Genomic DNA, 23,559 nt, shown 5'->3' with positions numbered 1-23,559 from the left:
CGGCTCTCGCCCCCGAGGGGCACTCTACGAGCAGTGCGCGGTGGCCCGTCGGAGCCTGCACCTAAACGGTCCGTGCTCGGTGGTTGTGTGGCCTCTGCCACCCACGTACGGGGCTGCAGGTGGAAGCGACACCGCAGCGAGCACCAGGCACGGCCGCCAGGACAGAGGACAGGGGTGGGGGTGGGGGGTTTCTTCTTCACTTGAATGACTTGAATGTGACAGGAGACAGAGAGGGCTGATGGCCGTCCGCTCGCTGCTTGATTTTAATCGTGATAGTTTGAAATCAAAAAGCCTGGAAACCTGAGGCGCCTGAGTAGCTCAGTCGGTTGAGGGTCCGACTTCGGCACAGGTCATGATCTCACATTTTGTGAGTTCAAGCCCCATCGGGCTGTGCTGACAGCTCTGTCCCCCTCTCTCTGCTCCTCCCTCACTTGCACTTTCCAAAAAAAAAAAAAAAATCTGGAAGGCGTCCGTGCGCCCCGTGACAGAAGGGCCCCGGAGGCCCTGGGCGGGGCGAGAGCAGACGCGGCACCTACGGTCACTGACACAAAGGCAGCCCGGCCCCCCCGCCCACTGCCGGGCAGAGACAGAGCCTCTGCCGACGGGGGACTTTGGGCTGGGACACAGGCGTCCTCGGGGGCTGAGGGACAGAGCCCCTGACAAAAGAGCCGGGCGTGATGGAAGGAGGGGCTCCGAAGGCAGCCGCCTTCTCATGCCTCAGAAACTGCCCGAAGCAGAGGTGGATGCCCTGACGATAAGTGGGTGCTGGGGAGAGGACACCCCTGCCAGGAAACAGAGCCACCTGGGGCACATCAGGGGAATGCCCTCCCGCCCCAAGGCCCGCTCCTGCTCTCCCACAGGACAAAGGGCACCGAAGCCCGGGGGGTGTGCACGGCCCTGAGCTCGCCCATCGCCAGGGCGACCAGATGGGAGCCCTTGGCCTGGATGCCGCTAGGCGGCGCTCGGCGAGGTGGGGCTCCTCCCCATGGAGAGCCCCCAGACCGCTAGCGACAGGGGTGCCTGTGGCGTCAGCATGAGGGTCTCAGGAAAGGAGGGAAGACCGGGCCGGCAGGGGAGAGCAGAGCGGACCCGACTCAGATGGGGACTTGTCACAGGAGTGCCACAAAGGGAGACGCTCCGGGAAGTACGGCCCGCAGCTCCCACCTGCCCCCGGCTCCGACGCTGCGGGTCCGGGCAGGAGGCCGTAAGCACGCCTGACAGAAAGGCAGAGAGGCCACACGGCCAGGTCCCCCAAACGGTGGCCGCCGTTGGCGAGGCTGACTTGTCCCGGGGAAGACCCGCAAGCCCAGGGCTAGGAGAAGGGCTGCAGACCACACGCGGTGCAGGCCGCCCCCCACCCTGGGGCCAGGGGACGGGCACGCGTGACCCTGGGCCCGGCTCCCCGCCCGCCTGCCCTGCTGCAGAAGGGAAGGTCGCGCCTACGGCCATGGACCCTCCCCCGGGGCGGCCGGGCCCTACCTCGTGTTGGCGATCCGCTCTCTCCACTCCTCCGAGAGGAAGTCGCCTCTTTCCAGCTGGAAGGAGAGAACAGGGGCGAGGCTGACTGGCGAGGCCGCACTGGGGGTCACGCCCCGCCCGCCCTGCCCTCGGGGAGAGGATGAGATGAGTGCGGTCACCGAGGTGGGGAGGACGAGAAACTGGGGTGGCGGCAGCTCCTGGGGCTTCGGGACCATACACGGTAGGTCACCGCACCGAGGCCCAGAGCGGGGGCCGGCCGTGCACATGGAGGCCCGGTGGGCCAGAGTGGTTCTGCAGCCACACCAGAGAGAGGACACGTCGCAAAGTCATACACTGCAGGTGGGGGGCAACTGCAGGGCACGGCCGCTCCTGTGCCCCCCCCGGCCAGGTGCTCAGGACGGGCCCCAGGGCACAGGTCGGCGAGGCGAGGGCAAGGCTTGCTCTCCCCGCTGCTCGGCTGGCAGACGGACATGGGGACTCAGGGCCCAGGTCTGCCCAACACACCCACACGTCCACAGCCGTGGCCTTCCTCCTGTCTGACTGCCCCCCCACTGCTCCTCCGTGCATGTGGGGTCTCAGCAGCGTGTTTCAGAAGAGCCAAATCGTGGAAACAACCCAAAATGTCTGTCAACGTGTCCACCGCGCACGAGCATGCCCACAGAGGACCGTGTCCACCGCGCATGCGCACGTCCCTCGGCCGCAAGCAGGAGCGAGGTGCCCGCACCCACCGCCCCGTGGACGGACCCCGAATGCACGACGCTCCGGGAGGGAACCGGACACGAGAGGCCACGTGGGGTGGGAGTCCACGTGCAGGACCGTCCAGAACAGGCTCGTCCACGGACGGGAGGGGCTCGTGGGGGATGGGAGCCGGGGGTGACGGCTGTCTCCCACACCCACACACATGCTGTGCGGTGACCAGGAACCCCCACCCTTCTTGCGAGGACAGCAGCCCAGTGGAACACGGGGCCTGCAGGCTCTCGGACCCTGAGCAGGGCCAGTCCCGAGAGCTGCTGCCCCAGCGTGAGGAGGCCGGGAGCTGGGGTAGCAGCCGCTGCACGTGAGAGGAGACCACCCGGCGTGGCACATGGCCGACGCGCTCTGGCAGCACATGGCGTGGGGATGGAGAGAGGGGCGGCCACCCTAACACGCTCTGGCACTGTGGGGGGCTGCCCACACCCCGGTCATCCTGTCTCTGGACGCCCTCCCCACCTGTGGAACCTTCTGAATCTGCACTCCTGAGGACAGCCCTGCTGGGCCTCACAAGGGACTCAAGCCCGAAGTGTTCACTGTCCTGTGCAGAACTGAGCCAGCACGACACACCTGACCCTTCCCGCCCCAGAGGCCGGCTCGCCAGGCTGGCCCTCGGCGGTGGCGTCTGGAACGGGACTCCGGGGCTCCCGCCACCCTCACCGGCCGGGTGCTCGTGTCCCAGAGCTATCTGCGCAGTCACGAGGTTCGCGCTGAGGACCTGCTCCCCTGCCTGGGGCCGGGGGTTTCCACCCGAGCCGGGCAGAGGGGCTGCTGACCGACCCCCGGCGGGAACCCGGGCGCTGGGTCTCTACGTCCCCCGGAGACCGCCCCTCACACGCAGTCACGTGTGGTTTTGGTGGGATCGAGCGTGTCCTGGGGGACACCCTGAGAGAGGATCCTGGAAGCCTGCGCCTGGTCCCCACTCCCCACGCCTCTGCGCACAGATCATTTTGCTTCCTTCCTCTGTATCAACCGTGGCCTTGGGGTTAGGAGCCCACCATCTGCAGAGCCCCGGGGGTCCTCCCTGCACACCCCACCCCTGAGGATGCTCCCGACACATCCCTGCCCCTGGAGGGGATTCTGGGAACTGACCAGGGTGCCTTCACATGCGTCCTGCCATGGCCAGATGACTGTCCTTGGAGGCCAGCTTACCGTCCATGGCACGTCTGCGGGGCTGCGGCTTCTCATAAGGAAGCAGCCCCAGGTCCTGCCTGCCCACCCCTTGCAGCACGGGCGGGCTGTGACCATCCGAGGACAGGGACGGAGGACAGTGGCCAGCTGAGTCGGCTGTGCTGCCTGGGTCGTCGCTCCGGAGTTAACAGAGATCAGAAAGGCACGCGTGGCCTTCCTGTGCCCCTGCCTGGGGGACCCCGAGACCTCCTTCCACAGAGAGACAGGAAGACATGGGAGGGCCCCAGGGCACACAGGTGCAGAGGGTTTCAGCCCCCATGACCACCTGTCCCCTCCTCTCCCGGAAACCGCTGGTCTGTGGTGGCCCTGCCCCACGCCTCCTCCTGGAGGACCACTCGCTCTCCGATCCGGGGAGAAGAGCTTGTTTCCGAGAACAAAGAGACTGGCTTGTCCTCACCCTGGAGTGGCTGGCCCTGTGTCCTCTGCCACTCCAGGTTCACGGGCCTGCCCAGGGGCAGCCACGCCCACAGACGCACGGTGCGGCCCACCAGAAGCACCAGGCTGACCTGACGTGGACAGGCCTGGAGGGGAGGCTGGTACCCAGAGGGTGGCCCTGCGCATGTCCTGGAGATGCACCGCCCCCAGTCCGCAAAGACGCTGGCACCTTCCCCACACGGTACTCCCACCAGGCCATGGCCACCCCGGGCACCAGGCCCACCGCCAGGCAGGTCTCACCATGAACAGCATGCCTGCTGGGTTATGGGGCCCCACGGAGCTGGGCAGAGAGGGGGACCCTGGGGTGAGACAGACACACAGACGGAAGCCAAGCAGGAGAGAGACGGGGGCTCTGGCAGGGGAGGCACATGGGGGGTCAGAGGGCCCTGGGAACCGCTGGGCCACAGGGCGGAGGGCCCAGCCTAGCACGGTGAACCCCAGCTGGGCGGCACCTTCGCGGCAGCCGCACAGGGATCCTTGGCCTGGAGAGGCGTGAGCACTATTTTTAGACTCCTGTTGGCTTGTTTCCTCTTCAGTCCTTAAGTAACAGAAGCAGGGCCCCGTCTGCCAGCCAGGACGCCTGGTCAAAGCCACAGACAGCTGGCCGGCCTCCCCAGACCCGGCACCCAAGTTCCCGCCGGATCTGGGCGCCCACGGTCAGCAGATTCACCTCGCCCCGCTGAGCAGTCAAGGCCATGCCCAAGCATCCTTCTAGCCAAATTCTAGCCCCCGCCCCGTCGCTGGGGCCTCGCTGACAAGCACCAGGCAATGAGAGCCCCCCCCACTCCCCGCGGACCTCTGATGCGCCGCCGACCCTGGATGGGCGGGGGGGGGGAGGGGGGGCGCGGGAGGGGGGAGCGGAGGCCCGCCTGGGGGGTGCAGCGCCCCCAGCCTCACCCCTGCCTCTTGCTCCAGCTATCAGGAACCCACCAGATGCTAGAACCAGGCTCTGAACGGGGTGCTGGAGGCTGTGCCGGGACCAACACAAGCCGCTTCAGGGAAGTCCCGAACTTTCACACCACGGGCTACTGCTGTCTGGCTGTCACCAGAAACAGGGAGTGCCTGAAAACGTGCAAACCTGGGGCCCCTGCTAGCTCAGCTGAATGAGCGCTTGAGTCTCGGTTTTGGCTCAGGTCATGATCCCAGGGTTGTGGGATGGAGCCCCGTGTCAGGCTCCACGCTGAGCTTGAAGCCTGCATAAGATGCTCTCTCCCTCTGCCCCTCTCCCCTCTCCCCTGTTCATGCTCTAAGCGAAATCTTTAAAAAATAAAAATAAAGCAAAATTTGATAGCCTGCATTTTAGGAAGTCACGAAGTCTTAAGGAAAGAGTAAGCCATTTAGGAACACAGCCAGCACGATAGCAGACACAGGGACCGAGTGGGAAGAAGCTTCCTGGGAACAAACCAACCGGATGGGCCGTGGACTGGGCTCTGACAGCAGACGCCGGGAGCCTCAGACGCGGGGGCACCGGAGAAAGGCTGGACCACTCGCCTTTCATGGAGTGCAGAGAATTCTTGAAGAAATCCCTCCAGGAGATAGGATAGGCAAGTCCTGGCCCAAAAGAAGCAGAGGGGGTATCTCCCAGCTAGGAGGCCGGCCTCACCCTGACACCAGAACCGAGGACGTCCCCCGAGAAGGAAAAGGGGCTGGGATCTACCCCTCAAGGACACAGGAGCGTCCTGGGAACCTGAAAGCCCGTGGAAGCGACCCTGTGCCACAACCGAGTGGGACCCGTGGCAGGAGGGCTGGCTCAGCGTCCGTGCTCACCACCTCGATGGGCCAAAGAAAGGTCACAGACTTACGCCAACACATGCACGAAGGGCACTGAGCAAACCCAACACCCCCCGTGGAGAGGTGCTCAGCAAAATAAGGCACAGGGGACTGCGTCAACTCGGTAACGGGCACCCACAGAACACCTGCAGCGCACTTGGTCTTCATGGCGAGGAGCCCAAAGCCTCCCGGCACGGTCAGGACCAGGGCGCGGGGCCCCTCGCTGCTGACAGCGTCCGGCACTGCCCACCGCCCTGCTGGCGCGCACGGCAAGACAAGACACGTAAAGGACGCGGACCAAGGAGGAAGGCGTAAAACTGCCTTTGTTCACAGATGACCAGATCGAAAGAATCCAGAAAACAAACCAACGAACCAACCCAGAACTAACGAGCGCTTTTGGCAACAGTCAGATCTGTGCGTGCCACCGCGAGGGTCAGCTGCTCTATCAGCCGGCGACGCGCCAGACAGGACCTTCCCGCGAGCGCCAGGACAGACAGACGCCGCGCAGCCATGCCGGAGCGTGCACAAGGCCGCCACGGGGCTCGGAACAAGACCCTGGTGAACAGAGGCAACCAATAACTCTGCAGCCTGACGGAGAGTTCCCGGGTGAGGCCAGGAAGGTTCCACAGTGTCGAGGCGCCAGCTCTTCTCGACCTGCAGATGCAGACGCCCCCAACCCCGCCCCTGCGCCCAGCGCTCTGTGACGGACGCCCGCAGACGGCCTCCCGAGTCTATCTGGACAAGCGCAGCACAAGAACCGAGTCAGAAGACGGGCGGACACTGCCCGAGCCAAGACCCGCTACAGAGCCACGGGAACGCAGACAGCGTGGGCTGCTGAGGGAGACGGACAGCAGGACGGCCCAGGAACTCGCACAGGCAGAGCGGCCGGGCGGGGGCGGACTGCAGCGAGGCGGCCCAGGGAAGGACCTGGGTGCCGGCCTCACCCCTCACAGCTCCGCACGTCAAATGCAGAACACGGAGGCCCCAGAACGTACCGAGGAACAAGCGTGGGTGACCTTGGGTTTGGCAGCGGCTTTCACACGCTGGAGCGGAGGCATGACCCATGAAAGCAGCAGCTGCCGGGCTGTCCTGAGGAGGCAGTGGCCTCCCTCCCTACATGCCCCCCTCCCCACCCCCCACAGCCCAGCAGACCTCAGCCTGTCCTCACGTGACCCATCCCAGGTCCCTAACGTGAGCAGAGATGTTGGGTCCGGCTCAAAGTTCACATGCCCATGATGGCTCGCTCGGGACTGGTGACTACGGAGAGGGGAGCAAGGGAGCACGTGCAAGAAATCACCGGAAGGGAGGAGCCCCAGGGCCCGCCATGGAACCTAGTGGAACCTCAGCAATCTGGGCCTCAGCCTCTGGGTTCGTGCAGCTGACAACCTGACATGAGAGAGGGAGTCACCGATGCGGGTTGGCGCCCCCCCTCCCCGGCCCGCAATGTCCCCGAAGCGGCCCCTCAAGGGGAGACTGCACGGCAGCACGGTGTCCATGGCAACAGAGGGCACGGGACGGGTCGTGGGCCTGGACACACACCGGGGGCCTTGAACCCTGGCCAAGGAACCCGGGCGTGGAAAGGCTGGGCCGAGGGGTGGCAGCCAGGAGAGCCGGGGGCGCACGCCGCCCCAAAGCCTCGCCTCACCAGGAGGAACTTTCGGGTGAGGAGGAAGTGCCACAGAGCTGCCAGTGGCTGAGGGCGAGGGGTGACAGCCAAGAGGCTCCCGGGACCCTGCCCGGCGCCTGGAGACACGCGTGGGCCGCTGCTGGGCTGAGAGCGGGGAGAGGGAAGAGCCCCTCTGCTCCCAGCGCGCGTAGGAGGCCAGAAAGGGCGGAAGAGGCCAGAAGGGAGGAGGCGCTCGCCTGAAGACCCGCGCTCCACGCAGGGCAAGGACGGGCAGGGAGGGCGTCCCCGTGAGGGAAGCAGGACGGCGGGTCAGGGGAGGAGGCGGCACAGAGACGGAGCTGGGGTGTTAGCCGCGGGGCATGGAGCGATGGCACTCACTGTGTATTCTGCATGCTTTTTTCCATACCATTTCATCCACTTCCTGAACTCTCGGTCCATGGTCTGCAAGGGAACGGTCACAGCCGTCAGCAGCTCCCCGCAGCCCCTTCCCACCCCATGCCAGGAGCTGGGGCCGCCCGGGGACAAGCCCTCAACACAACCCCCTCGACGCGCAGCCGCAGCACAGACTGGGCCCTGCAGGGTCCGGACCACACACTCTAAAGGGGTTTCCGGAGATGCAGGCACTGCCCCATCCCATTGGCCCCTCCCCAGGCAGAGGCCTCTGGAGGGCACGGGCCCTCCCTCGGGGAAGCGCCCAGGGCTCAGCCCAGATGCCCAGACGCCCAGCTCGTTCTGTCCTTCCCTGTCTATGCCCCACAGGTCATGGCAAACGAGGGCTGGACCCCACGCCCCGCTCCAGGGCCACTCACCTCCGCGTACTTGGCTGGGATGTCAGCTTTCTCCACGCCATAGTGATGCTTGCAGCTGGTGGCCGCAGCGACCTGCAGGACGACCTGGCCCACTCCTTGGGGGGCGGGGGGGGGGAGGGGAAGAGAGAGCGAGATGCTGTCACAGACACAGTCCCTGGAACAGAGGCACGACCCACCCATGGTGCTGGTCACGGGGGAGTTAACAGGCAGAGGCCACACGCTCTCCCAGGTCACTGAGGACATTCCAGGGATCCAGACCACAGCCTCACACACACGACGCTCCACGGCTGCCGCGTCAGGACTCTGTCCTCCGTCTACAAGACCTAGGTGGCATCGACTGTTCGGACACCGCCCCCGGAGACGTGGGAGCACCTCCCAAGGCTCCCACCGCCTGACCCCACCCCCGTCAGCACCACAGCCCGGCGCCGTGATCACGCGGAGGGCACCCGCCAGCAGGGCAGCGGCCGGGCTTCGACATGGGGTCACGGGGAGAAGGCCCCGCGCACCAGGCAGGGTCTCCGGGCCGCTACTCCGACAAGCAGGCTGCCCACACCGCAGGCCGGGGCATCCAGAGCACAGGCGGCCGATGCGGGTACTCTGGCACCAAAAGGCCTCTTCAACAACCTCTCCTCTTCTTTGGGGCAGTTTTGCATTTCAAATAACATGCTGGGAGCCCTTTGAGTTTCCATTTTGAATAGAATATATTAAAAAATACAAAACAAGCATGCTGAAACGCCTGCACCAGGCTGGCTCAGTCAGTGGAGCATGCAACTCTTGATCACTGGGTTGTGAGTTCAAGCCCCACGCTGGGCACAGAGATTAAAAAATGAAAAGTTCTCAAAAAAAAAATTAAAAAAACTGCACTACTTAGAAACAAGGGTAAAGGCCAGGGCGCATGGCGAGCGGTCGGGGGACGGGGAAGGCGGGCGTTGTGTGGGGCGCACGTTCTTCTAAACTCTCAGGCCTCTCCGTGCACAGACTGAGTCACACGGCACTTTTCGTAACTGCTTCTGAAGCACGTGGCGTTCTTATCCCAACATAACTGGATTGTGTGTTTGAAAGGCCTCAAACCAATGACATTTAAAAAGCCGTCCTCACCGGCACCCTGGACCCTTTCCCCAGCACCTCGGCCAGCTTGGGACGGGCCTTTCGAGTCTGCAGCACAAGGCTGTCAACTCAAAACAGGTCCCGTGCCAGTGGCAGAGTCACCCGGGGAGGGCTGGGCTCGGGGCTCCATTCCCAGGACCGTCCTCCAGGAATCAGGCAACCCCGCCCCACCCCCCCACTCCCCCCAATGCCCGCTAGGCTCCGCCCACAGGGCGAACGTGGGGGGTGGGGGGGAGGAGAGGGGCCAGCCCACAGTGGCCACCGGGTCCCCTCTGAGCCGACAGGGGGAGCACACGCCAGGCACAGGAGCGAGTCCCACCGCCGGGAGAGGCCCCTGGGTGCACGAAGGGGCACAGGCTGGCTGTGGGCGGCGGGGCTGGGGATCGAGGCACCCGCCGGCCCTCGGGGGCCGCCCGCGCTCACCGCTGCCCAGGTCCACAAACAGGTCGTCCTCGGTCATCTTGATCTCGTCGATCATCTGTGCGACCAGGTCGAACGAGGTCTCCCCGTACACCTCCGGGGAGAAGGGCTCGTAGTTGTTGAGCTTCTCGGGGTCCGTCACCGAGTGGTTATACACCTGCTGCAGGATGTGCCGCAGGAGCCCATTGGACGGCCGGGTGTTCAGTTTCATGGGCTGCGTGGTCCCCTTCCACTAGGACGTCAGAGGAAGCACGTCACACAAGTGGCCGTTCCCCAGCGCCACGGACTCCGCCCTGTGTGCCACAGCCCTCACCGGACCCCCGCAGGTCGTCAGTGGGGTGGGCTCTGCAGCCCTGGCCTCAGACTGCTTCCTCACCTGAGAGCCTGTCTGGGCAAAGAAATGGCTCAAGAGCCACGAAAAGAGCCGGTGGCTTGTGGGCCCTTATTAGGGCCCCACGGCCATGACTTCTGCCTCAGGGATCAGACCTGGGCCTGCACCCCGTTCAGCTCGCGCTGGCCCAAAGGGAGAGTTGGTCCTCTGCCCCCTCACCGTCCCCCATTTCCCACCTTCAGCCACCTTCAGCCGCCTTCAGCCACCTGCAGCTGTGACCGGGGCACTGACTGTCCCCAAAGACCTTCCCAGCTTGGGGAGCAGGGCAGCGTGGGGCCAGGCCATGACTGTGCAGGGGACTAGAGACCACACGGTCTGGCCCAAACCTCAGGCCCCGCCTCCCGCCCAGGCCAAAACTGAGGCGGGGGGGGGGGGGGTGGAGGTGTCACACAGCTGACCCTCGACGAGCCTCAGTCCCTTGCACAGGAGGCCCAAGGCCTGACCACCCTCGCCCGACCCAGCACCCCCGCCCCCGCCATTCCTAACGGGGACCGACGCCCGCTCCAGGCTCCGGTGCCACAGGGCCCGTCAGCCCACGCAGCCTCCCCGCCAGCAAGGCTCCTGCTGGAGAGGCTCCCCCACACCAAGGAGGCTGTCTGGGCAGCAGAACATCCCCGGAAATGGGAGCAACCCGCTCTTTGGAACTGCTTTCACGGCCTGGCCTGGCCCAGCTCTCTGCTCTTTGCAAGGCGAGGCCTCTCAAAGCCCCAGCAGCAGCTCAGGGAGGCGAGGACAGAGCCCCAGGCCTCTCCACAATCAGAATGTCCCAGAAAGACAGGGAAACGCTCACAACACTGCTGGTGGAGGGGCAGAAGCAGCCCAGGAAGCCCCTAGGCGTGCCCGCCTGGCATGGCCCGTGGAGACGGGGCAGCAGCGGGAAGGTGCGCGTGCGAGCCTGGGGGCGACCGCTCGGCATGCAGGGCCCGAGGACCTGAGGACGCTCCCCACCCCCAGCAGCAGCTCTCCAGCCCTGCGCGCACATGTGAGTTCTCAAGGAACCCTCCACTGCAGGCGGCCTGCAGGGTTCTGGAAGGCAGAAAACGCACAGGCCCCGGGTGGGGAGCGGGCTCCGGGCGGGCAGAGGCCACCTACCAGCTGGTGGATGCTGTCGATGGCGCGGTTGTACTTGTCACAGAGCCTCTGCATGCTTTCGAAGCTGAAAGGCGAGGGGATGGCGCCGGTCACTACGGAGGTCAGAACAAGCCGAGGGGGCCCGGCCAGCCTCTGGGGAGGGACGGCCCCTGGTGGGCAGGCGGCGGTCACGGGGCACCCAGGAGAGCCGCATGTGGGGAACAGGCAGAGCCAAGACTCTGGGGCCGAGGCGGTCTTTGGTACATGCCGCGTGCTCGGGGCGGCCTGCAGAGGCCACGGCTCGCAGGTCAAACCCAAGGTCAAAGGCGTGCCCAGCAGGTGTTGGTTGAGAAGAATGGAGGCGGGCCAGGCCACCGTTGCTCCTCAGCGGCTCCCACAGCGTGTCCCAGGGCCTCACAGGGTCTCCCTCCCCTGGCCGGAGACAGCCTCTGTCTCAGCCCTAACCTGATGGGTCGGGGACACCCAGCGGCAGCAGGGCCCCCCGGCCCTCCTCTGCAGAAAGTTTCCACACTTTCAAAAACGTAGGGAGCTCGTGTCAGATGCCTAAGGACAGCCTGCTTGGGAGTTCTCCAGTGAGACTACAGTCTCCTAAACCCCACTGTTTTTACATCAAGTATGACTTTTAATGAAATTCTCTAACCCAGGAGCCTCGCCCCCACCCTCCAGGGCTGACCCTGCCTCCGGGGGACACTGCCTGACATCCCCGGACACTCTGGGGCACTTTGGTATCAGCAGAGTGGCGCCGGGGATGCTGCTCAGACTGTAACCGGACCCGGACGCAGCACAGAGGGGACATGCTCCATGTGCCTGCCCAAATGGGAGGGGGGAGTCACGGGTGGGGAGGGCCCTTCCTACAACACCCACAAACGCACACAGCAGCAAGGAGGTCTCCCCGCCGAGCAGGACACCAGGAACCGGGAGAGGCCCCTCCACACCCGGGACACGGGAAGCAATGACCATGCCGTGTGCACCCCAAGCTGCCTGCCCCACGCCCCCCTGCATCTTCACGGCCGCCCGCCCCTCACCCGCAGCCCTAGATTTAGCCCAAGAGCTCCTGCACCTTCCCTTTACAACAGAAGTAAAGGAATTCAACTCAGGGGCTCCCCTCTAGGGCAAGTTCAAGGTTCCAGCCCCAGGGCAAATCAAGGTCCCCAGAAAGGCAGGCCCGTAGAGAAGAGGCTTAAACGACCCTCACAAAGGACAGTGACACAACTGCAGGGCCAACGCAGCGCAGTCGGGGACCCAACAGGAGAAATGGGCTCTGCCGCACTTCCAGAGGTGCGAGCCACCGAGTTCAGCCTCCGAGTGACCTTCGTCACCCTGAATTTGCAAACTGAAAGATTCAAGACTTCTAGCTCCTGCTTCCTCACGAAGCCCTCGGAAGAGCAGGACTGTGCAATTTTGTCATTTCAGGCCCTCGTGTAGCTCCTCACCCTCAGCAGCTACCATCCACACGAGTCCCGACTGCCCCCAGGGGCCTACGTCCAGAGCCACGCCACCAGGGCGGGCCGGCCCTGCCATCAACTTGCTTGCTGGAACGAGGGCCTCCCGCCATGATGCTGACTCTGCGGCCACGCAGACCCTCGGCCGGACGCCCCATGCTGGCCCCGTGTCCCCTCCCCGTGTCCCCTCCCTGTCTCTCCTAAGCCACCTGAACACGGAAAAGAAAACATCTTATAAGCAAATCACCCTTCAAAACTCTGGCCAGACCCAGAGCCATCGACTCGTTTTTAATGGTGTGCTTCGCTGGCCAAGTGACTACTGTTCAAGGGTCAGCGCCCATCCGCACCCTCGCCCTGGGATCGGGAGGGGTGCACCCCAGTCCTCGGCTGGGTGCCAGCTGCCAGAGGCAGGCACTGCCGGGGCCCAGGGCCTGAGGGCGCGGGACAAGAGCACAGGCAGCACGGCCCCCTTCCTTCCTTCTCAAATGCTGGGCGGGTCAGGGGATGGGGCGGGGCCAAGGCTAGCTCAGGCCAGAAGCCCCTCAAACGCAAGAGTGAGGCCAGGTCACACACAGCTGGGTGCCGGGCCCTGCGAGGGGCTTCGGGGCTCCTCTGGGCCAAGCTATTGTGCCCGCAGATGGCACTGTCCTCTGGGCCGCCTGCGGGCTGGGTTTCAAGCCTGCCCAGAGCTAAAATGGCAGGAGCGTGAAGAAGAGAAACCAACAACTCCAGGCAGGCATTCCAGGGCCGGCCTCGCCCTTCCCCACCCACAGGACTCTCCTAGAAGCTGCTAGAAGCTGCCGGAGGGCAAATCCCAGAGGCCCTGCCCAGAGCGAGCCAGTGCCAGGGCCCAGGCTCGGCTCCCAGGCGGGGCAGGGGTGGGGGGCTCACCTTTTGGTGTCGTAGTCGATTAAAACGTAGTTCTCCATGGCGAGCTTGAGGTCCGGGATCTCCTCGCAGACCCACCTGGCGTGGCGCAGACACAGCGGAGGGCCGGTTACTAATGCTCAAGTTTCCACTCGTAACAGAGTCTCAAACACAGTTTACTCCCCAGGACCGAACACAAACGAATCCTCATGACCCAGCTCAAAATGTGCAGGAGAGAAGGGAGGCAGGACGTCAACAAGCCGTGGGAAGCGGAGCCCGAAGCTGGGGCCTGTCGGCCGGTTCAGTCGATGCCGCTCCTAGGGGCTCAGCGGGCCCGCGCGGGCGGGGCCCCGGGGTCTACCCGCCAAGCAGAGGGCTCCAAGAGCGGCCACTGGGCTGGGGAGGAGAGGCAACTGCTTTTTAAAGTTTATTTATTTTGAGAGACAGTGAGTGAGGTAGGGGTGGCGTGGGGGGGGGGGGGGGCGGAGAGTCAGACTGAGCCACCCAGAGCACCCTAAAGGCAACTCTTATTTCACAAGCTGACGAGGGGGCTTCTTCAGCAAACAGGGTAACAGGAGACCCAGAGATGGAGGGGAGCTTCCGGATTAAAGAGACACAGAAACACACCACCGAATCCTAAGGCAGATCCCTTACTGAACCGTGATGCGATCTTGACAGAGTCACAGAGGGGTCCCTGCAGGGGCTCTGAGACACCGTGGGGGGGGTGAAACGAGCAAATTCCTGGAGACACACAACTAACCAAGACCTGACGCGTTTAAGAACAAGTGATGCAGGGGCGCCTGGGGGGCTCAGTCGGTTAAGCCTCCGGCTTCGGCTCAGGTCAGATCTCACGTTCGTGGGTTCGAGCCCCGCGTCAGGCTCTGTGCTGACAGCTAGCTCAGAGCCTGGAGCTGCTTCCGGTTCTGTGACTCCTTCTCTCTCTGCCCCTCCCCCTCTCATGCTTTGTCTCTCTCTCTCTCTCTCTCTCTGTATCAAAAATAAATAAAACATTAAAAAAAATTTTTTTAAAGAATAAGTGACGCTAACGGCCTGGCATCACCCCGAGCCGCAGAGGTGGACAGAGCCAGAGAGGGACAGAGCCTGGTAAAGCAAACTCCGTGTGAAAAAGGAAACCCACCGGCCAATTTCCCTCACTAACGCAGACACAAAAACCCTCTATGAACACTGAATACCGGCCAAAGAGACACCAAGCTGTCTCAGCGGGTGGTTTGGAGCCTGCTTGGGATTCTCCCCCTCCCCCTGCCCCTCCCTCCCTCCCTCTCCCCCTTACTCTGCCCCTCCTCCCAAAAGAACACGGAAATCATCTCAACAGACTCAGACAACCCAGAGACAGACAACACACAATCCCCAAGCACACAACACCCCGGGAAGCAAATGGAGAATCAAGGCGTGGAGCGAGGGCTGCTGGCAAGCCTGGGGGCGGGGTCTCCTGGAGGAGGGCCGCCACCCCACCCAGTCCCCCTGCTGTCAAGCGACACCTCCTCACCCGAAGGGGAAGCAGCTGCTGAGTCCCATTAGCAGTTTCCTTCATGGTGCCCCTCAGCCCCCCAAACACAGGCTCTCACACTCACACTCTCTCCCACACACTCACACACACACTCTCGCATGCACTCACACACTCACTCTCACACTCTCACGCTCACACACATTCTCACATGCACACTCACACTCTCTCACACACTCACTGTCACATGCACACACACATTCTCACACTCTCTCACACACACACACTCTCACACAGCGGCACTCCCACCCCAGACCTCCAGGCCTGTCCCCACAAGACCCCGTCAACCTCGGGGTCCCGCCTCCGAGCGTCAGCCCCCCAGTGCTCCCTCAGACCCGAGGAGCACCGCCTCATGCAAAGTCCGTTCGGCAGCACGTGGGTCACGTCAGCGACGCGAGGGCACAGGAAGGTGTGCAAGTGGAGACCTCCCGAAGGCAGGCATGGGTGAAGGGCGCTTCCCTTCAACGCTCCATGCAGACCCGGCCAGCACCACGGCAGGCGCATTAAACAAACAGCACAAAGACCCGAAAACCAACAACAAAATGTCTCTCTTCACAGGCACACAATTTAATACACAGGCTAACCTAAGGAATTGACACAGGAGCTTCTGGAACTCAGGTGGATTGACCAAGGTCACAAGACATGGGGTCACTGGGCAAAAATGAACTATATTTGCATATATCAGCAACAAAGGATTTTGAACCCAATTTTTTAATGCCACTTAAAATAGCAGTAAAATCTAAATACCTAGGAATAATTGCTTTTTTAACGTTTACTTAATCATTTTGAGAGAGGGTGAGCTCATGAGCAGGGAAGGGGCAGAGAGGCAGGGAGGGAATGTCTCATGCAGGCTCCCAGCTGCCAGCACAGAGCCCAATGTGGGGCTCGAACTCGCAACCCTGAGATCAGGACCTGAGCCAAAATCAAGAGTCAGCCACTTAACCGACTGAACCACCCAGGCGCTGCCCTAGCAATAATTTTAATGAAAGATCTGTGAGACATCTACACGAAAACCTAGCAACCAATGAGGAGCAAAATTAAAGACGAAAGAAAGGGAAACTGCTCACAGAAGACTCAACGTTGTTAAAATGGCCCTTCCCCCCAAGCTGAACCGCCAACTCAAAGCAGCTCCTGCCGCAAGTGCAGTAGGCTTGGGGGAGGCAGACAACCCGGCTGGAAAACTGACATACGGGGGGGGGGGGGGCGCCCCCTGGGCGGCTCGGACAGTTACGTGACTTCGGCTCAGCTCCCGATCTCACGGTTCGTGGGTTCGAGCCCCGCATGGGGCTCTGTGCTGACAGCTCAGAGCCTGGAGCTGCTTCCAATTCTGTGTCTCCCTCTCTCTCTCTCTCTGCACCTCCCCCTCTCATGTTCTCTCTCTCTCTCTCAAAAATAAACGTTGAAAAAAAGAAATGCAAACAAGGTGGAATGACCGAAGAAATACTTTAAAAGAAGAAAAAGAGAGACATTACTCTATCCACTTTCAACACTTACTCTACAGCTAAAGTACCAAGGTTTTCTTTAACCAAAGGCTACAGATATGGGTCAGCGAAACCGAACCAAGTCTAGGAATAAACCAACTCGTACACTGTCAACTGACTTTTGCCATGGTGACACGGGTACTCCACAGAGAGAGGACAGTGTATTGACAAATGGTGCTGGAGCCAGGAACAGCCACGTGCAAAGCCCTTCAACGCACATGCTGCACCACGTGTGAAGATGGATGAAAAGCTTTAAAAAGAAAACCTGAACCATAACACTTCTAGAAAACATACAAGAAAGCCCTTTTGAGTTCAAGGGCAAATATTTAGGCAATATTTAGGCAAATATTTCTTACGAGGCAGAAAACACAAATTATAAAAGAAAAAGGTGAACAAGTTGAACTTTTATTAAAAATTAAAGGCGCGCCTGGGTGGCTCAGTCGGTTAAGCCTCCGGCTTCGGCTCAGGTCAGATCTCACGTTCGTGGGTTCGAGCCCCGCGTCGGGCTCTGTGCTGACGGCTAGCTCAGAGCCTGGAGCTGCTTCCAGTTCTGGGTCTCCTTCTCTCTCTGCCCCTCCCCCTCTCATGCTCTGTCTCTCTCTGTATCAAAAATAAATAAAACATTAAAAAAAAATTAAAAAATTAAGCTACCTGCTCTTCAAAAGACACCGGGAGCAACGTGCAGAGACGCGCCACAGGCTGGAGGAAAACATGTGCAAAACACAAACCAGACACCAGAGTGGTACCGAGAACACATAAAGAATCCTCAAAATCAGAGGCGCCCGGGGGCTCAGTCAGTCAGGCGTCCGACTTCGGCTCAGATCACGATCTCAGCTCGTGGGTTCGAGCCCCGCATCGGGCTCTGTGCTGACAGCTCAGAGCCTGGAGCTGCTTCGGATTCTGTGTTCTCTCTCTCTCTGCCCCTCCCCCACTCACACTTGGTCTCTGTCTCAAAAATAAGCAAACATTAAAGATTTAAAAAAAAATACAATTCGATAGTGAGAAAACAGATCAGTTCTTAAAAACAAGCAAAAGATGATAAACATCATTAGTTATTAGGAAAATGCAAATTAAAACCACAAGGGGCGCCTGGGGGGCTCAGTCGGTTAGGCGTCCAACTCTTGGTTTCAGCTCAGGTCGTGATCACACGTTTCATGTGTTCAAGCCCCGAGTCGGGCTCTGTGCTGACAGCATGCAGCCTGCTTGGGACTCTCTCTCTCCCTCGCTCTCTGCCCCTCCTCCGTCTGAGCTCCTGCTCTCTAAATAAATAAATCAACAAACATTAACCACACACACACACGCACACGCACACGCACACGCACAATGAGATACCACCACACGGCTCGAGTCAGAGACGGCAAAGCCCGACCGCGTCCCCACCACGGGCCGGTGCGCCGGGGAGCCCCGTGGAGGTCCCCCAGCTGGCAGCCGGTGCACAGCAGGCCGTCCCTTCGGAAAGCACCTCGGCAGTTCCTCGTCAAGTAAGCGGTCATAAAAGCCAGTAACCCCACTCCTGGGTATTTACGCAAAAGAAACAAAGAAACGTCCACACAAAAGCCCCACGTGGGCGTCCACAATAGATTTTTTATCATCACCGGAGGGGAACGCGACCAAACGCGCCATCACGCGGTGAACGGATGAGCACACCAGAGCCTGTCCCACGGCGGAACACGCCTCAGCAACGAGGAGGAAAACGACACCCACACAACACTGCCAAAACCACGTGCTGAGAGGGGCCAGAAACAAACAGCAGCCCTGCGGAGCGAGTCCACGTGTGCAAAATTCCAGAACACGCGCAGGAGCCTGCGGAGGAAGAACGCACTGGGCAGCGGCCTGGGGGCAGCGGTGGGGGCCCCGCGGGGCAGAGGGCAGGAGGGGCCTGCGCGCACACGCCCCCGCCTGTCGGAACGCGCACCTTCCCTGTGTGGGTTCCCCTTCCGCCCCTAGGCCTCAAGTTTCTTTAATTCTCCCACTCTTTTCTTAAACGTTTACTTATTCTTGAGAGAATACGAGTGGAGGAGGGGCAGACAGAGAGGGGACGGAGGATCAGAGGTGGGCTGTGCTGACAACAGCAAGCCCAACCCTGGGCTCGAACTCACGAACCGAGAGATCATGCCTGGAGCCAAAGTCTGACACTCACCGGACTGAGCCCCCCAGGCGCCCCTACAACTACGGGAAAGACTAAAGTCGGTGGAGGTACAGACGACACTTAAGTGGCGATGAGCCGGCCACGGTCAGGCTGGATGACGCGTGCCCGGCTACAGGACACTGTCTACCATCGTACCTGCCGGAAACTGGCTGCTGCACAAAGTAAGGAAAAGGACAAGGTGAGGTGCCTGACCGTCTTGCCGGTGGGCAGATGGGTCCGTGGGGACAGAAAAGAAGGGGAAGCCGTTTTGGGACCTGGAACGCGCGGCTCAGGCCTGCAGAGCGGCCCCGGGGAGCGCGGACGGAGGGCCGGCTCTGAGCACCGGCTCCGCACAGGAGGGACGCCTCCCAGGCCCCGACTCAGAGGCGGCCCGGAGCCACGACGCTCCCGCGCCCTGACCGGCAGCCCTCCCTCAAAACAACATGAATCAAACGGGGCCAACCAGTCAGCGCTGCTGGCGCGTCCGGGCCGCCCCACAGGCGCACACAGGTTGTTTCACCCAAAATCACACACGCTCTTCCCCAGAGGCCCGGCCCGGCCCCGGGAGCAAACCTAACGGGCGCGGGCAGCGGGGCACCTGGGGCCCCGCCAGCAGCCGAGGCAGGCTCCTGTGGCCGTCAGGGCTGTGGCCCGCGGGTGGCTACGTGCTTCGGGACCCTGAGGAACACCACGGCGAGACGGACCAAAGCCGCGCACAAACAGCAGCGACCAGGCCCTGGGGGCTCAGAGAAGAGTGGGGTTTGTGACCGTGGAGCACGGAGAGCAAGAAGCGGCTCAGCCCCTGCGGACCCCAGGCCAGCACGGGCAGAAAGCCCACCAGAAACAGAACCAGGCGGCCTCCTCGGTCCTGTCAAGGTCGCCAGCCTACTGGCCCAGGAAGGCCCAGGGCTGTTCTCTGCACACTCTCGGGACAGCCCAGCAAAAGGCCATCCCGGGTACTGAGGGGAAGACCAGCCACGGAAAAGTGGGGTCAGCACCAAATCCAGGAGGGAGGAGAGGGGGTGAGGGGGTGAGGGGAGAGCCCCTCGAGGACCCTGCCGACTCAGCATTTCCCTCCCCCTCCACAGGAAGGTGCCAAGTTTCAGAGATCTGTTTGGGGCCACACACGGATGACCAAGCGGTCACCTGCTTCCCAAGGCTCCTGGAGATGCTCCGGGAGGAGCCACGAGGGCAAAGCGGGCGGCCTGCATGGGGGAAGGCGGCGCACTCACCGGATGGTCTCGATGATCTCGTGAGCAGCATCATGGTGTTTGTCCTGAAAGACAAAGCGACAGGTTTTACACCCTCTGGTGGCTCAGGGCGTGGGGACCAGGCAGGGCAGCCCTGGGCAGCCCACGACCTCAGGCCTCGCGGAAAGCAGGACCAGATGCGCCGAGTGGCCTCCCTCTGGCCCTGTGCTCCTCCGACCCGAGCACAGCCCCGCTGCAGTGCAGAGCAGCAGGGACCGCGGGCAGGTCCCAGAGCAGAGCCTCCCTGTCCCGCGCTCAGCGAGGACCCAAACAACCCAAGGACCTCGCGTCCCTGGGGACGGCGCCCTCCCACATCTGTGGCCCGAGCTGGACCTTCCGTGCTCCCTCCCTGGTGGGCAGTGGGGGAGGGGCCTGGGGGCCTTCTCTCCCCACCCCGCCCCCTGCCTCTGCTGACTCCTCACCCACACCTCCATGTGCTCCGGCAGCCTGGAAACCGCAGGCCTGGCTGTGAGTTACCGAACCTCTCCGGGCCTCTGTTTCCCCATCGGTAAGATGGGGACGCACCGGGACCACAACCACGGGGAAGCTCACATGGCGGTCCTCTCGCCAGAACGCACCCCCCTCCTGACCCCACAGTTCATCATGCCGGGTGCCCACAGTGCCCGCCTCACTGCCGCTCCCTCCAGGCCTGCCGCGGGCTCTGGGCAGCCCACGACCTCAGGCCTCGCGGAAAGCAGGACCAGATGCGCCGAGTGGCCTCCCTCTGGCCCTGTGCTCCTCCGACCCGAGCACAGCCCCGCTGCAGCGCAGAGCAGCAGGGACCGCGGGCAGGTCCCAGAGCAGAGCCTCCCTGTCCCGCGCTCAGCGAGGACCCAAACAACCCAAGGACCTCGCGTCCCTGGGGACGGCGCCCTCCCAGAGCGGAGCTGGCCGGCTCCGCGTACACGGCCTCGCGGCTCTTCGGTACTTTCAGGGTGTGCGACCCATGTGCAATTCCAGAACATTCTCGTCACCCCAAACAGGTACCCCGTCCCCACTAGCCGCCACGTCCCATCTCCTAGCAATCACTGACCCACCTCTGTCTCTGCGGACGTACCCGTCTCTGGACATCCCACACAGATGGAATCGCACACTGTGTGGCCTTCTGCGCTAATTAATAAGCCTTATTTTTCCTTTAAGATAAAAGAACCAACCTTCCAGTGTTCTTAATGGTATCATCTGGTTGATAAAGGATCCGATGACAATTTTTAATTTCTGCATGTGGTGGGGGGCCGGAGGAATCACGGGTGGTCCGGCACGGGAGAAGCCACGCAGGCCAGGGGTCTCCACCGAGGCCCGACCAGCAGCATGAGTGCCACCTGCGGAGTTAGAGACTCGGGGTGGGGACCGCTAACGGGAACTGATGGCCTGGACACCTCGTGGTAAATGTCAGAAGACAACTGGGGGGCAGGTCCGCTGGGCATGTGAGGTCAGAGCGAGCCCGACCTCACGAGGTCTCACAGGAGTAATAGGAACCGGCAGCAAGGCCACGGGGACAGACGGCCCAAGGCCCAGCACGACACCCCCCTGTGTGCTGGGGAGGGAACACGGAGCTGGCAGGAGGCCCAGGCCTCAGACACAGGGGCCCCACACCCGCCCGCACCACCCTCTCCGGCCCCAGGCGAGCAGGACACCCCACGTGCAGGGTGAGGAGCCGGCGAGTCGGTGACGGGGGGCTGCCGACTCGGGGGCCCCACTCCGCGAACCACTGCCCTGAGGACATGGAGGACCCCACCCACGCACACCGTGACGTGGGACCGCTGTGGACAGGAAGGTGCCGTGTGAACAGTTTCGACTGTGGAGAAGGACAAAGAATGAGGGTGGCGATGGGACACGGCCCGGCTTTGGGGGCAGAGACCTGCTCGGGGCGAGAAAGGACACAGCGCAAAATCAACAGGCGGCCAGCACACGCGGTCCGGGAGGAGGCCCAGGGGGACGCGGGGCGCCCGGCCCCATCTGTCTGCCTGTGCGCCCGTGCACGCGGGGGCCGGGCGGGGGGCGGCGGCCAGGCCAGCCCGGCGCGGCCCCCGCAGGGCGGGCATCAGGAAGGGGAAGTACTTCGCGCAGCGGCAGCAGAGAACCCGACCGGCCGGTCCACCGTCAGCCCCGCGTGTCTGCACGCCCCCCGCAAGGGGAGAGCAGGGTGGCGACAATGGAGTGCTCACCCGGCAGGCTGCAGGAGGGCGGTGGCTGCCAGACCCACCAACCATGCCCGAGGAGAGGACCGGCCACGGCCGAGGGCCCCACGAGGGACACGGAGTGCTGCGCCCAGCCAGAGCCGTCACAGGCAGGGGGGCCAGGCACTGCCTAGTGAGCTGGGTCTCTAGCCAACAGACTTCAAAGAAGCAGCCAAAACAGGGGTGCCCGGGGGGCTCAGTGGGTTAAGCGTCTGACTTCTGCACAGATCATGGTCTCATGGTTGGTGAGTTTGGGTCCCGCACCGGGAAAGCACAGACCCTGCTTTCAATCCTTTGTCCCCTTCTCTCTCTGCCCCTCCCCTGCCTGCACTCTCTCTCAAAAATAAACATTACAAAAAATATTAAAGAAAAAAACAGAGGCCAAACAAAGACAGAAACGTGGAAGCACTCTCTGGGCCACTGGAGGGGCCGGCGGTAAGACACAGGGAGACTGAAAAACAGAACACTTGCGTCCCTAGACCCTCCTGCTAGAGCCCTGATCCCCAGTGGAATGGTCTGGAGACAGGGCCTGTGGGAGGTGATGAGGGTCAAGTGAGGTCGTGAACGTGGGACCCCACCCACCATGGGATCAGTGGCCTTGTGAAGAGGACGAGGGGACCGAGCGCTCTCTGTCACACAAGGGCACAGCGAGAGGGTGGGGCTGCCAACCGGAAGTGGCCTTCCCCAGGCACCAACCCGCCAATCCCGTCATGGCGGCCGCGACCCTGGAGCGGGCAGGGCAGCCAACCTCTGAACCCAGGTGCCCAGCACGCGGGAAGACGGCTGCAGCCGGGAGGGCGGGCCCCTCTGCCCCTCAGGACCAGGTGCAGACGCCCCCGGAGCAAGGGAGCGGGCTGCGTGGGTTTAAAGTCCAGGGTTACCGCACGACCCTCAGCACCAGTCCTCCCGCCACGGGGCCCTCCCCCACAGGGACCCCCTCCACAAGGCTCTGAGAAGGAACCAGACCCCTGGGAGGGGGCCGATTCCTGGGCCGGGGCAGAGAAAATGCAAGATGAGCGCAGCAAAGACGTGTCCAAAAAAGGGGCGCAGGCATGCCAAGGGCCCAGGACAATCCCCAGGAGCGCTCCCAGTGGCCAGCTCTGGAACACGAGTGACAGGGTACTGCTCACAGACTAGTCGCCCAGAGATGGCGCACACACCCAGGGGCCACATGGAGGCTCGATGTCCGGGAGCAGGATGCGGGCAGGACCCGCAGCTGATGCCGGAGTGGTGGGGGCGTGGAGCGGGGTGCTCCTCCACCAGAGCGCTGCAGGCCAGCCCCCCTCGGGCCACAAAGCCCGTGGGCTGACTGAGGACCAGGGTCCCTGACAGCCTCGATGCGCCCTCGTGGGGGGAGAGGGGAAAGTGGCAGCCACGTGACGGTGGCCAAGAACACGCGAGCACTTCTGACGCCACACCAGGGCCCCCTGCAACGACAGGCCAGCTCGCGCAGGTCACGGCGGGCGCTGGCCCCCCCTCAGCACGAGGGGCCGTGGAAGCTTAGAGCTGAGGACACACGACAGCACAAAGGGGACCCCGGACTGGGCCTGAGCAGGCAGGGATCTGGGAGGTGGAATCACAGGTCTCTTAGCACAAGCCCCGCTCTGATCCTGGGGGC

At 62.7% G+C, this 23,559-nt stretch overlaps 1 protein-coding gene across 1 annotated transcript in view; it reads right to left on the bottom strand.

The window, feature by feature from the left end:
• DOT1L (DOT1 like histone lysine methyltransferase) overlaps positions 1-20,270 on the bottom strand; it is a 40,175-nt gene extending 19,905 nt beyond the window's left edge. The window contains exons 1-8 of the mRNA XM_029916397.1: positions 20,242-20,270; positions 19,747-19,821; positions 13,405-13,479; positions 11,072-11,135; positions 9,592-9,820; positions 8,062-8,156; positions 7,631-7,693; positions 1,480-1,535 (exon numbers count right to left, since the gene is read on the bottom strand). Coding sequence (XP_029772257.1) covers positions 1,480-1,535; positions 7,631-7,693; positions 8,062-8,156; positions 9,592-9,820; positions 11,072-11,135; positions 13,405-13,479; positions 19,747-19,821; positions 20,242-20,270 — 686 coding nt within the window. The remainder of the gene's footprint in view (positions 1-1,479; positions 1,536-7,630; positions 7,694-8,061; positions 8,157-9,591; positions 9,821-11,071; positions 11,136-13,404; positions 13,480-19,746; positions 19,822-20,241) is intronic.
• Between the last annotated feature and the right edge of the window lie 3,289 nt (positions 20,271-23,559).

The sequence above is a fragment of the Suricata suricatta genome, chromosome 12 (genome assembly GCF_006229205.1).
Source record: "Suricata suricatta isolate VVHF042 chromosome 12, meerkat_22Aug2017_6uvM2_HiC, whole genome shotgun sequence".
Classification (NCBI taxonomy): domain Eukaryota; kingdom Metazoa; phylum Chordata; class Mammalia; order Carnivora; family Herpestidae; genus Suricata; species Suricata suricatta.
Note: the sequence above shows the minus strand (reverse complement) of the source record. Positions and strands in the feature narration are given on the sequence as shown.